General features: G+C 44.2%; 1 protein-coding gene across 2 annotated transcripts; it reads right to left on the bottom strand.

Annotated features, from left to right (window-relative positions):
- Positions 1–17: 17 nt before the first annotated feature.
- LOC308468009 (voltage-gated potassium channel KCNC1-like) lies at positions 18–13,291 on the bottom strand. Of its 2 annotated transcripts, none has more exons than XM_080989895.1 (3): positions 13,098–13,291; positions 8,861–9,389; positions 18–3,237 (listed from the first exon to the last, which is right to left on the bottom strand). In XM_080989895.1, the coding sequence occupies exons 2-3, from the start codon at positions 9,353–9,355 to the stop codon at positions 2,464–2,466; spliced, it is 1,269 nt and encodes a 422-aa protein (XP_080846021.1). In that variant the 5' UTR covers positions 9,356–9,389; positions 13,098–13,291; the 3' UTR covers positions 18–2,463. The 2 variants fall into 2 exon arrangements, with proteins under 2 accessions (XP_080846021.1, XP_080846022.1); XM_080989896.1 differs by lacking the exon at positions 13,098–13,291 and adding an exon at positions 10,747–10,869.
- Positions 13,292–14,142: the final 851 nt, after the last annotated feature.

Raw genomic sequence — 14,142 nt, 5'->3', positions numbered from 1 at the left:
CATGAAACACAAATTAATTGTAATGGAGAAATATAATTACCTTTAATAAACGGTAGCGTGAAAGCACAATGCAGCATACATTATACGATTTAATAATACAAAAATCTCCTTTTCGCGCCAGGAGGCTTCTCTTAAGTGCAATGTAGTTAGGAAACTGAGGTGCCAATACCTAGCAGAAACCCAGGGGACTTGGGGTCTACACTTTTTGAAGTCTTAAGGCCAAAGTGCACATTATATTAAGCACACTTATGGAGGGGGGTGGGACTTGCTTAATGCTGCATCCATTATGAAAAAGGGAGATTCCAACAACATTAGGTAGAACTTTCTGAGAGTAAGAATAATTCAACAGTGGAATGGATTCCTTCAGAAAGTGGTGGACTCTCATTTCTTGGAGGTTTTAAAGTGGAGATTGGCTGTTTGTCAAGGATCCTTTAGCTGCGATTCCTGTATTTCAGTGAGTTGGACTAGAGGACCCTAGCAAGTCGCTTCCAACTCCACATTTCTATGACTGTGGTTCCTTTTTCAAGTGTAGACTGTGTCCATTCCTGCTACCTGCCAGTAAAACATTTGCAATTATTTGCACTTCACTGGCTGGTATCCCACATTGCCCCCACCCCCCTTTTGAGACCCATGGTTGAAATGCAGCTGAGCTATGATGATGCCTTTTTTGAAACTCACCTGATGCTCCGGTTTGCTTTGGAGCAGAGAGGAGAGTGGCTGGTGCATGTGCCCATTGACAACAAGCTACAGTTCATGGAGTACTATAACATGCCTGCAGGGCCATTGGGTTCAATGGTGGCTCCCTGAAGGCCATCATTCAGCATAAAGCACCCAATTCAAAGAGGAGAGCCAAGCAAACAAGTGAGAGAAAAATATGAGGCATTCTGGATCCTGCTGTAGTCTTTCTAATCTTATATGCAAGAGAAAAATATGAGGCATTCTGGATCCTGGATTCTGTATGTAGTCTTTATAATCTTATATGAATGCATGTGTGTGTGTGTGTGTGTGTGTGTATATATATATATATTCATGTATGTGTGTGTGTAATATGCATGAATGTATATGCATGTAAGTATGTAATACCTTTTGATCATGTATGTATGAATGTGCATGTATGCATGTAATAACTTTTGATTAATATGAAATTTTAAAATAAACTGGAATTTAGCTTTCCAAATACTTCTACTATTTTCTATGAACAGAAGGAATGCTGAGAATCTAATGCAAGTCATTTTTATGAGTTGTGTCTTTTGGGGTTGGGTGAGGGAGGGCTACCCCTTTAATATCAATTGACCCCCAAACTGAAGTGGGATCTAGTCCTTTCCAGAAGTAGGTCTTACATTTGCTCCTTTCTCATTTCCAGTTTGGAAATGAGAGGCTTTATTTTCAGAGTCTAAGCGAGTTGTGATGAGGGCCACTAACCATGAAATGGTGGGTTTTGCTCTCTCTTCTCTGTGCTCTGCCAAGAACAGCATTTGGGTTTCCAGTAAGTAATATAGTTTGTTGTATGCCTGGTACTGTATATGTATGTGTTGACTTTTATTTCATGAGTCTCAGGGTCCAATCCTATACACATTGGGAGGAAACTTCCCTGAATCAATGAGATTAACATCTAGGTAGCCTTGTAAAAGATTACATTGTGAGGAGTAGCAGCAGCAGTAGTATTGCTATTGTTGCTTTTATATGCTGTCAAATCCCTGCATCATTTCCCCCTTATATTATTATACCAGTTGTGTTTAGGTTGCAATGTTAGCTGTTGTAGGGTTTTTCTGGAAAATGATAGTGGCTTATACAATCTAAAAATACACAAAGATAGAAATTATTGGTGACTCTAACCCATTTCCCCTTTGGTTGGTTGTGGCAGCATTAATCTCCTCGCACTTCATAAGAATAATGGAGCCCAGAATGCCAACAGAGATCAACTTGCATCTATCCATGTTCATTGTGGGCAAGCAAGAGCCATGATCACAGTCCAAAGGTATGTTCCAGGCAAAAAGGCTTGAAGGCAAGAAGCTCGAGGAGGAAGACCTCTTTTAAGAACATAAGACCATAAGCAGAGTCTGCTGGATCTGGTCAATCCACCCTTCTAGTCCAGCATCCTGTTCTCACAGTGGCCAATCAGATGCCTCTGGGACACCAGCAAGCAGGACATGAGCACAAGGGCTCTCTCACTTCCTGTGGTTTCCAGCAGCTGATACTCAGAAGTATTGTTGTCTTCAGCCATGGATGCAGAGCATAGCCACCATGGCTAGCGGGCATTGGTAGCCCTCTCTCTCTTTGGAAATGTGGGAGCACAGGTAGAGTGTGACTTAATTCAGTTGGCAGCACAGAGGAATATGATGCTCAGGTAGGAAGCTAAAAATTGCATCAAATCAGCTGAAGCATCTGCAGTGTGGCAGGAAGCTCTCTAGAAGCCAGTTATCTCTTCCCATGAATAATTGGCAACATGGTGCTCTGGAGTCCTTAGGATGACAGCATTGCTGCTTGTTCCATCTTCCTCTTCCTCCTCTCCTTGATCACGGCAGCATCATAATAGCCCTTGAACTTGATCAGAAAGATAGGGATTGGGATGACTATGGTCAGCACGCCACAGAGTGCAGCACAGGCTGCTATCACTTGGGAGAATTCGGTAATAGGGTACGAGTCTCCATAACCAACAGTGGTCAAAGTGATAACTGCCCACCAAATGCAGGATGAAATGCTCTCAAAATATGATTCAGGTACCGGGTAAAGGACCTCTGTGTAGAACATGAGGATGCCGAAGAACAGACTTTCAAAGATAAAGATGATCATGAAGATGAAGATCTCTCTGAAGACAGACTTGGATGTGTATGAAAGGACCTGGAACATTAGAGGGATTTCTATGAGCTTAAGGATCTTCAAGAGCTTGAGGGTGTACAGTGCACGGACGAAACCCAGCCAGGCTTGTCCATGTGTGCAAAGCTCGATGAAAATTGGAAAGAGGGAGATGAAGTCAGCTATATTCAGGGGGCTGGTCAGGAACTTCTTTTTATTTGGGCAAAACGTAAGCCGCACAGAAAACTCAAACAAGAACCAGAGGACGCAGAAAAACTCCAGAGGGATGAGGTAAGGGAAGTATTTGTGAATCTCATTGAGGACGGTGTCAGTGCTGTTGTATTCATGTCCATAGACAAAGAACTCAATTTCTACATCAGCCTTCTTTATGAAAAGGATGCAAATCCCAATGTTGAAGACCAGGGAGATAGCGGCCAGAACCTGTGGAAAGAAAGTTCAGCTGTGTCATGAAGTTAGTTTGTGAGCTTTGTGTTAGAATACAGGAACATAAGAACATAAGAAGCACCTGCTGGATCAGGCCAATGAAGCATCTAATCCAGCATCCTGTCCTCACAGTGGCCACCAGATGCCCCAAAGGGAAACCAGCTAGCAGGATCTGAGCACAAGAGCCTTCTCCCCTCCTATGGTTCCCAGCAACTGATATTCAGAAGCATTGCTGCCTCACTGGGGCTAACAGCCACTGATAGCCTTACCATTCTCCATGAATTTGTCTAATCCTCTTTCAAAGCTATCTAGGTTGGTGGCTATCACTACCTCCTGTGGGAGTGAGTTTCCTGCTCTATGTGCTGTGAAAAGAAGTACTTTTTAAATCTGTCCTGAATCTTCCAACATTCAGCTTCCTTGGATGTCCAGGAGTTCTAATGTTTTGGGGCACTTTCTCTGTCCCATGCAAACTTCTATCATGTCACCTCTTACTTGACTTTCTTCTAAACTAAAAATATCCAGACACTGCAACATTTCTTCATAGGAGCATTGTTCCATCATTGATGTATGGTCTACACTGATTGGGGAGTGGATCTCCAGTATTCTAGAAAGGTTCTCCCCTCCCACCCTACTTTGTGGTGCCACTGGTGATCAAACCTGGAACCTTCCATTAGCAAGGCAGATGTTCCACCACCGAGCTCTTCCCCCTAAATTGTGGCATTGTGGCAGAACCCCATTTAGCCCCTGTTTGCACAGTGGATCAGCCTTCCTCAGCCTGGTGCCCTCTAGATATCTTGCGTTACTATAAATCCCATCAGCCCCAGTCAATGTGACTGTTTTCCCATCGGCTCAAACTTCATTCAGTCATGCTGGCTACGTCTGATGGGAGTTGGTGCAAAATATCTGGAGAGCACTATTCGTTATCACATGGTAGACCGCAAGGAGGCTTGGCTACTTTTGTTTCCTTAGCCATAAATCTTCAGGCCGAAAAAATCGACACCCAGTCGTCACTCATGTTGATTATTAAGTTGCAAACAGCAGAGGAAACGATAGTAGTGATCAATATCTACTTATGTCCAATTTATAAGAGAAATTTGGTTGATCTGAGATGGCAGGAAATTCAAGTGACATTGGAAACGCTTTTTGATAAATACCCCGAAGCCACTTTTCTGTTGGCGGGAGATTTTAACGGACGCCTGTCACACACTGACCAAATCTTATTCTCTAAATTTAACAAGTACCCTTCTTCACCTCTTATGACTACAGATCTTTTACCAAGGAAATTCAAAGATAACATAGCCACGTACGCAGGTTTCAAATGCAGGCAAACCTTGCTGGCCCTCAATTTCCTTCTGCTAAATGGGGCAATCAGCTCGGACTACCCTGCCGAATTCACCTACTGGTCAGGTTCACGTGCATCCACTATTGATTTTGTATGGATATCTCCTGACCTTACCCCAAAAATATCCAGCTTTAAGGTGGCTTCAAGATTGGAGAGTGACCACTTCCCTCTAGAAATTTCCTTGACTTTGGCTGACGATCTTGATAGGCACTCCTTTGTGCACCTATCAAATGACCATCTGGAGATAAGACCTACAGCCCTTAAATGGACCTCCAATTCGGCCCAGCAGCTGAACGAACTTCTCTGGTCTGATCAGCTCCAAATAAAAAGAGCTTCCCTTATGCAGGCGGATGAGCCTCTACCAATATATGACGATTTAGTAGAACTTCTAAAACCAACACTAGCTCGGTCCCCCACAAAGCATGGTAAACAGTTTTTCCACAAAAAATGGTTCGATGAGGAATGCAAAAACTTCAAGAATCATCTGTATAATGAATGGTTGGCATACAGAGCATCAAATGACCCCATGCCAAATAACCGTCTTATCACCCTCAGGAGAAGTTATAAAGCCCTACTAAAGGAAAAGAAGCTCGAGGCAGAAAGAAACAATTGGAACAACCTCTTGATAGCTGCAGAGAATAGAAATCCAGCCTCTTTTTGGCAGTTAATTTCCAGATACCTGGGTAGGCCGCTTGCAAGAATAGAACCCCACATCTCAGCGGACACTTGGGAAAGATACTTCGCCGATCTGTATGCAGCTCACGATGCCTGCGGAGATACAGTGGAGCCGGAAGCCCTGCCCGATTGGGACCCAGTTACATGCCCTGAAGTTGAAACTCTCATAGATTGATTTAAAGCAGGCAAGGCCCCCGGTGATGACCTTATATCCATTGATGTCATCAAAGCAAATAAAGATTGGTGGATCCCACTTTTAGCAGCACTTTACACACACATAAACAAAACAGCAAAATTCCCCTCAAGCTGGAGCTCTGCGTTGATTGTATTAATACATAAGAAAGGACCACGTACAGAGCCGAGCAACTTTAGGCCAATCAGCTTGCTAAATGTCATTGGGAAGATTTACTCGGGGTACCTGCTAAACAAACTATCGAAATGGATGGAGGACGACAATATCATTGCTGATGAACAGGCGGGTTTTCGCCCTGGAAGATCTACCACAGACCAAATACTAACCTTGAATCACCTGGCGGAAAAGTATGCCGGCAAAGCCCCAAAGGTTCTTCATGTGGCTTTTATTGACCTTAAGCAGGCATTTGATCGAATCTCTAGAAAGCAGCTATGGACAAAACTGGCTGCTACAAAGATTGATCGTCGTCTCCTTCACCTGATTATCAGCCTCCATACAAACACCTTTCTGAGAATCAGGCTAGACAATAAAGGCTGAGTCTCCAACCCTGTTACCACCACCAGAGGGGTAAGACAGGGTTGTCTATTGGCCCCAGCATTGTTTAATTTTTACATTAACTCACTGGTGACTCACATGGCCAATGATGTTTTCCACCCCCCCAAATTAGCAGGCCGATCTCTGAACGTTCTTCTGTATGCGGATGACGCCGCACTTCTTGCCAGATCCCCTATTGGACTGAGGAGAATGTTGCAAGCTCTACATGAATACTGTGATCAGCATGAGCTCCAACCCAACTATGCTAAGACCAAGATCATGGTCTTCTCTGCCCGACCGAGACTCCATCGATGGTCGATGAACGGGACCCCCCTAGAGCAGGTTAACTGCTTTAAATATCTGGGACAAGTAATACGGTCAAATAGGTCTTTTCTGGCCCATAGAGACTATATAACAACTAACGCATCTAAAGCAGCCATCCAGATTAGATCTCTATATGCTAAGAATCAGGCTCAATCAGTGAAGATAGCTTTGAGACTCTTTCAAATGAAAGTCCTCCCCCTTCTTTTGGTGGGCATCTCTTTAGGCTCCCGTAGGGATTTTTTGAAACTGGATTCTATCCAAACGAGATTCCTTAGAGCCATCCTCAGGATTCCCCCCTCGGTAGCGGGTGCGGTTATGAGATTAGAGGTCGGCTGGCAAGCTCTACGGTATGTGGCCTTGAAGACGAAGCTCTGGCTATGGCTCAAGCTTTGTTTTAAACCAGTGGGTATTGCCCCCTTGATATTGAGGGACGATTTCCAATCATCGTGGGAAAGGGAGGTCATTAATGAGGTTCAATCCTGCGGATTGTCTCACCTCTACTTTGAGTCTATGACGTACAATCAAGCTAGAGCTGTGATCTCCCGGAGACTGAGTGACATTGCCAGACAAGAGGACATAGCCCAGGTAAAACCAGGGACGTTCCTAGGGGACCAGATTTATCGGACTATACCAGCCCCCTACCTTGCAGAAATCCATTATGTGGAATACCGTAGACTTCTTACAGCGGCTAGATTAAATGTCCTTGACTCTGCGATATTGTGGGGAAGGTACAGGGGGGTACCATACGCCCAGAGAACCTGTCATTGTGCCATGGGTGTGGTTGAGTCCACTGAACATATTCTCTTGACTTGCCCTTCTTATGCAGAGCTTAGACAAAATTTTATAGACCCTCTCCTATGTCAATTCAGCTTCCTACCCGGAGAAAACCAGGTTTTACACTTGCTGAATAACGCCACTAGAGCTATACCTTCCTTGGTGGCCAAATTTCTCTTTTTAGCTTTTAAGCGTCGCAAGACTATAATTGACTGTATTGATATGGGGCTATCTGTTTAGCCCATTTTAGTGTTGGCTAAGTTTTAAAATCTTCCTGGATGTTTTTAACTGTGTATTGATAAAATGTACTTTTTTCTGACTGACGGTCGAATAAAAAGGATGATGATGATGGAGAGCACTATGTTGGAGGAGACTTCCCCAGATTCCCACAAAGAAGGAACTGCTCCATCTACCATCCTTGTGTCCTTAATTTACTGAGAGCTACTATTTCCCTCTCAGAATTAATGGTGCGTGCATGGCTTTGATAGGTAGCCTACATGTGAAGAGATGTTAAAAAAAGAGTGTGTGAAAGGATATTGTCAGGTGAATCTTCTTACACAGGCTGCGTGAAGAATGTGTCAAGAATGTTTGTGTAGAAAAAGCTCAGCCTTGAGCTCGCCTTATAGAGAGAAGGTACCCTGTTCTTCTCAATGAAGCAGGCATCTGGTTTTGATAATGCAGAGATGTGTTTTCTCTGTAAACATAATTTCTATGTGTGTTTAAAGCTGAGGGGAGGCGATGCCTCTATATAAGCCTGTGTAATGTATAGGCACGTGAACTCCACATGGCAGGATTTTTTTCAGTTGGAACTCACTGGAACTCTGGCACCTCTTAGTTGGGCACCATTGCCATTATAAGAGAACAAGGGAGGCGTTTATGGTGAGTTCCAGCACCTCTTTTCCTAGAAAAATAGCACTGACCCAATGGTACAAAAGGAGCTTACAGATGTAATCCCAAAGCCTTTGCCTATTATTTTTGAGAATTCCTGGAAAACAGGTGAGGTTCCTGCATACTGGAGGCAGGCAAATGTTGTCCCCATCTTCAAAGGGTGCGGGGGGGAGAAGATCCAGTTAACTACTGACCAGTCAGCTTGATTTAGGTAGCAGGAAAGGTCATAGAACACTTAATTAAATGGTTGGTCTGTGAGCACTTATAAAAGGATGCTCTGATTACTAAGACCCAGCATGGATTTTTCAAAAACAAGTCATGCCATATGACACTCAGTTCTTTTTTTGATAGAGTTACAAGCTTGGTGGATCAGGGGAATGCTGTGAAGGTATTGTATCTTGATTTCAGTTAGGCTTTTGACAAAGTTCCACATGATACTCTTGCAGAGAAGCTGATAAAATGTGGGCAGGTAACTGTTAAGTGGATTTCTAGTTGGTTGACTGACTGAACTCAAAGAGTGTTCACTAATGGTTCCTCATCTTCTTGGAAAAAAGGGAGAAGTGAGGTGACACAAGGTTCTGTCCTGGGTTCATTGTTGTTCAACATCTTTATAAACAACTTGGATGAAGGAATTGAGGGGATGCTTATCCAATTTTACAGGTGACATCAAACTGGAGGGGTAGTTAATGCTGCTGGAGACAGAACCGGGATTCAAGATGACCTTAACAAATTGGACCCCCCTCTCTCTCCTTGTTTTAAAGCAGCAAAGGGAGCCCTGTTTGGACTTCCAGATGTTGTTGGAGTCCAGTGCTCATCAACCCCAATGACCAGGCTCTGTGGAAGACCACAGGCTCCCCATTCCCATTTTAAAGAAATGCTCCAGCACTTACCTTTGCACTACCACTGGAAAACGGTTTTTCGAAGAGGGTCCAAATTCTGGGCTGCCACTGGGCCCTGCAACTATTATTCCCCCTTCCCACCTGGGCCAGGAGAGCCTGGTCATCTTCGTCTTTGCTGTCATCCCAGAGGGCGAGATCTTCCTGCTGGCTCTCCATGTCGCTCAGCCTCTGCCAGCAACAGGGAGCCAGGGCGGCCTCACTGATCTCCCAAAAGGCCAGCTCCTCCTCAAGGACAGACTTGCAGATGTATTGAGGGCAGTGGAGGTGCTTGGTCCTGCAGTAGTTCAGCACCTCTTCAAAAACACGAGTATCTCTGTCGAAGAAGAACTCTCCAGTGTTGGGATCATAGTCAAACTCAGTGGATGCCTCCTGGGGCCCTGTGAGGCGGCTCAGTTTGGTCCCAGGGAAGGCTTGGAGGGTGCTAGCATAAGTCTTGTATCGGATTCCCCTGAAGTTCAGGGTGATCTTTTCTCTAGTAGATTTCATAATCCTGGCTCCTTGTAATTGTCAATGTATCCTCCTGTCAGGATGGGACAAGGGGCAAAGTATAGTCAGATGCATTGGAGGTATTTAAGTAGAGGTTAGATAGCCATCGGCCAGGTATTCTTGAGCTATGATCCCTGACCCTCGGGGCAGCCTTCCAATTCTACAATTCTATGATTCATTGGAGGCTTTTGAACAGAGGTTGGATATCTATCTATCTATCTATCCATCTCTCTATCTATCTATCATCTATCTATATCATCTATCTCCTGGCTTTCCCCCAGACCAGGACGCAAGGCGGCTTGAACAAATCACAGCAAAACAGATAAAATGCAACAAGCTAGAAATATTGTTATTAAAAAGTAATTAAACTGTACTAGAATTAAAACAATATAAAAACAGATCTATTTTACTTGGCAAACCAGGCAGATGAGCGGCATAGAAATAATAAAATTATTTTTATTGTTTTTATTATTGAAACATGGATAGTAAAAATAGCATAGCATTATTGAAAAGCCCTTTCCAGAGGCATGTCATCAGCCTTCATCTGCTGGCGGAATAATGACAAGTGGGTGGCCAGTCTGCTTTCTCGAGGGAGGGAGTTCCAAAGTTGCTTGCGGGTGTCCACCACTAAGAAGGGCCTGTGGGGGATGACAGAACCAAGAGAAGCGCTTTCCCCATAGATTCCAGAGCCTTGGTGGGTTTGTAAGGGAGGATACGGTTAGGGTAGTGACATAGCTTGAGCAGCATAGCTAGTGGATAGATTATGTCATACCCCTGATTAAAAAAAGGGACGTCCCACTCCATAATTATAATTTTACTGTTTATACCCCACACATCTTATTGGGTTGCCCCACCCACTCTGGGCAGCTTCCAATATATATAAAAACATAATAAAACATTAAACTTTAAAAAAAACAAAACCTTCCCTGTACAGGATTGCCTTCAGATGGCTTGGGAATCTGACAATACCATACCCTCCAACATTGAATGAAAATAGGGACATCGTAAGGAAAAATGGAACATTCCAGGATCAAATCAGAAACCAGGATGTCTTTTCTAAATCAGGGATGTTCCTGGAAAATAAGGACACTTGGAGGGTCTGCTATGTGTGTGTGAACCTGGGTCTCTTCAGTGCTATTCTAACCCTCTAACCCTGGGAAGGAAACCTCCCTTTCTGCCCTTGGGAATCTCCCTGGCTTCACTCCTAATCACATGCACCAACTCTAGGGGGTGAAGGTATCATCAGCCCCCTCAATATTGCTTAGCAGGGGGGTCATCCTCCCCGAATATTGAGGGGGCAGAGGAGACCGAACTGCCAAGCTGAGCACAGCACAACATCAATGGAAGGCTGCACCAATCTGTGCAGTGTCAAGAGAGGCTGAGGGACTGACCTGGCACAAGGTCCCGTTGGCCCACGCATTATCTCCTGACACTGTGGGGACCAGCATGGCCTAGTGGAAGGCTGCAACTGCCTGGGTGGCATCTCCTGATACCACACAGGTTGGTGTGGCCTTATGCTAGTCCTCACCAGTTTACCATGCATGGCAGGGACATATGTGATGTCATAGGACATATGTCACACATGCAATATTACATGTTTGCAACATGCGCCAGCCCCCCTAATCTTGGGGACAACACGGTGCCTCTGCTCCTGACCAGCAGCAAGAGAAGAGTGGCCAGGATATCTGCAAAACAGGTACAGTGGTACCTCAGGTTACATACGCTTCAGGTTACATATGCTTCAGGTTACAGACTCCGCTAACCCAGAAATAGTGCTTCAGGTTAAGAACTTTGCTTCAGGATGAGAACAGAAATTGTGCTCTGGTGGCGCGGCGACAGCAGGAGGCCCCATTAGCTAAAGTGGTGCTTCTGGTTAAGAACAGTTTCAGGTTAAGAACGGACCTCCGGAACGAATTAAGTACTTAACCCGAGGTACCACTGTAAAATGTTTGCCACCATTGTCTTCCTTCTTTGCTTTTCTACTGCTCTCCCTGCCGCACACAAGGGAGAGATGCTTGAACATCCCTGGAGAAGGATCTGGGCACCCACTCCACCACTGATCTGCAGCAGCTGACCTGGTGCCAGGCTTCTACATTTGGTGGGCAGGGTAAGGCTGGGAAAACATTGCTGGGTCAGTGTAGATGGTTTTTGGGCTGGATGGGTTGAGGTTTTGTTCATCTGCTAATTAGTGGGTGGGAGTGTTGCTTTGTTTATTGCTTGAGAACTGCAAATGCTGTTTGTTACACTTTGCAGTGTTGGTGCTTCATTTCTGTTTTTCTGTTAAGTTGTATGTTACATGCAGGGGTGCCGAGTATATGGGGCAGAGAGCCCTCCTCAATATTTTGGGGCACTGGGCTCACCCCCCAATTGTTGTCACTAGCTTCTTGGGTCGCTGCAACACTTTGTGTTAAAATTGCTGTTGTAATAGAGGGACCCAGTGACAGGAGCATTATTCATTGTTTTGCCCAAAGGCCATTGACATACTGAAAGGATTGGCAGAACTGAAATAAATCTTACTATGTAGATAGGATTGGATACAATAAGAAACTGTGGAAAAGTAACTGACATAAGAAAACCTGTTGAAGGGAGAGAAGGAAGTCAATGCTCAGCAGAGTGTGGGGAAAGAATGTGGGTAAATGATTGTTGAATTTTAATGTATTTTGTTGTTTGTACTAAATGAAACACCAATAAAAAAGCATTTTTTAAAAAAGACATACTGAAAGGATCACACCGATGACAAGCAACGAGGTGGATAGAGTGTGAAATATACTCGGAGTTGAGTGTTGATTTCATGCTCTTTATTTCAGCTCACGGTAAACAGTGAGTGAGAGCTTTCCCCCAAAACCTCTGGTTATATATATCAGTACATAACAGAGGGCAGGAATACCCTCTTTGTATTTTAAAACACAGCCTCTGTTGTTATTGTTTACATACTGAGTAAGTAAAATAGATTCACGATTCACTATCATTGCATTGCAGGGGGTTGGACAAGATAACCCTTCCAACCATACAATTCTGTGATGTTATGATTCAATAACAAGTTTTGCAGTGTGGACCCTAATCTTAGAAGCAGCCTGTTCATAAAAAAATCCAAGCACATGGGAAGAGGTAAAGATACAATATCCCAGATGGCAAATTTCTTACCTGAGAGAGAGAGAGTATGCTATATATAATAACATAAACAATGAAGCTGAGTCTATTCCATCCAGCATAAACAAAAAAGGGGGACTTGTAACGTCCCCCTTTTCTGACACCCCTCCAAAGTTACAGCAGCTATCTCTTGAGAGGAAGGGTATGTCAGAAGGAATATTGAACACACACACACACACACACACACACACACACACACCCTTTGTATTAATGTAACATTTTTACAACTGTATTTTTGTAAAATTATTTTTAAGTTGTCCGTTGCTGCTTCAGTTTTTTGTACACCTCTTAGAGATTTTTTTAAATATATTAAGTGGTGTAGAAATTAAATAACCAGTCAATCAATCAATCAATCAATCAATCAATCACTTTCCTCTGGGGCTGATGCATACCTGTGTTGCTGCAACTGTTTGCAAACCCCAGTCTTGCATGCCTGTCGGCAACAACTGCTCCCCCTGCACTATTTCTTTAAACTTAGAAAATGCCAGATGTTTAACTCTCATCTCTGTCCTAGAAGCCACAGGTATTGTACAGCCCCCCCCCCCCAATTTACACATTTTCACCCGCTTAGGAAAGGTTTTTTGGTTCTTACCTTTAGCTGGGCAGTGTTTTTTCCAGAACCTTAGAAAGACCAACCAGCAAGAAGACAGGCAAGAGAGAGGGGAAAACAGGATGTTCTGTGGCTTATATCCAAGCTTTGTGGCTCATAGATGCCAGAAAACAAAGCTAGCCTATAAAACAGAAACCCTCCCTCCATCCTTCCCTCTCTGGCTAGTTCTCCCCACAGTAAACTCACATATTTTAGGGTGAGCATTGCAACAAAGCAGATGGGCTTTGGACAGCATATTCTGTCCCCTTTGCACTGCCACCCATTGTTCCTGCTAGATCCTCAAAGGCTAGCAGTGCTCTGGAAATATGCAGGGTTCACATGCCCTTGGCAGACTTTTGTGCCAGGAACTTATGCAACAGAAGAGAAAAAGATACGGGTGGGAGACTTAGAGTTGGTTTATTTCCTGGCTGTTTTCGTTCAGGCCACTGCTAAAGCACATCACCCACACCCACGCACACCCCTATCCTCACCACATTTTTTTTATTATTTTCCAGTCAGTTATGATTCACCTTGGGAATAATATGTTGCAAAGGCCCTATTTTGTGTTCTGTTTCTGGTAAGATGACTTCAGCCCTGCACCCTGGTAATCAAATATAAAAGAAACTACTGCACCCATAAAATATTTTTAAGGGGCAAAACAGGTAAGAGAATGCAGGATTTAGTAAGAATGCACGACGAGCCTGCTGGATCAGGCCACTGGTGCATCTAACCTGGCGTCCTGTTCTCAGGAGAGTTCAGAGCAATCACATCCCAAGAGGGTCCTGTCCCTCCCATTGCTGCAGCCTCAGGTTCCAAGAGACCCCAAAGATCGTGTCTGACCCTCACTGCAGCATAAAACAGACTGCTCACCTGTGTTCGTCCCACCATCTCCCTGCTTGCAAAAGGGACACTTTCCCCCCTGTTCACTTACCGTATCGTCCACTCCAGTTCTGGAAACTTCTACCTCCCGACTCTGGGATTGTCTTTTGCTGACTACCCAAAGCTTAGGGTTGGGTCTCTCCCCTCTGTGTCTGACAGAGAGTGTTAT

Source organism: Podarcis pityusensis (genome assembly GCF_964106645.2).
Source record: "Podarcis pityusensis genome assembly, chromosome: Z".
Lineage (NCBI taxonomy): Eukaryota > Metazoa > Chordata > Lepidosauria > Squamata > Lacertidae > Podarcis > Podarcis pityusensis.
This window is presented reverse-complemented; position numbering and strand designations above follow the sequence as displayed.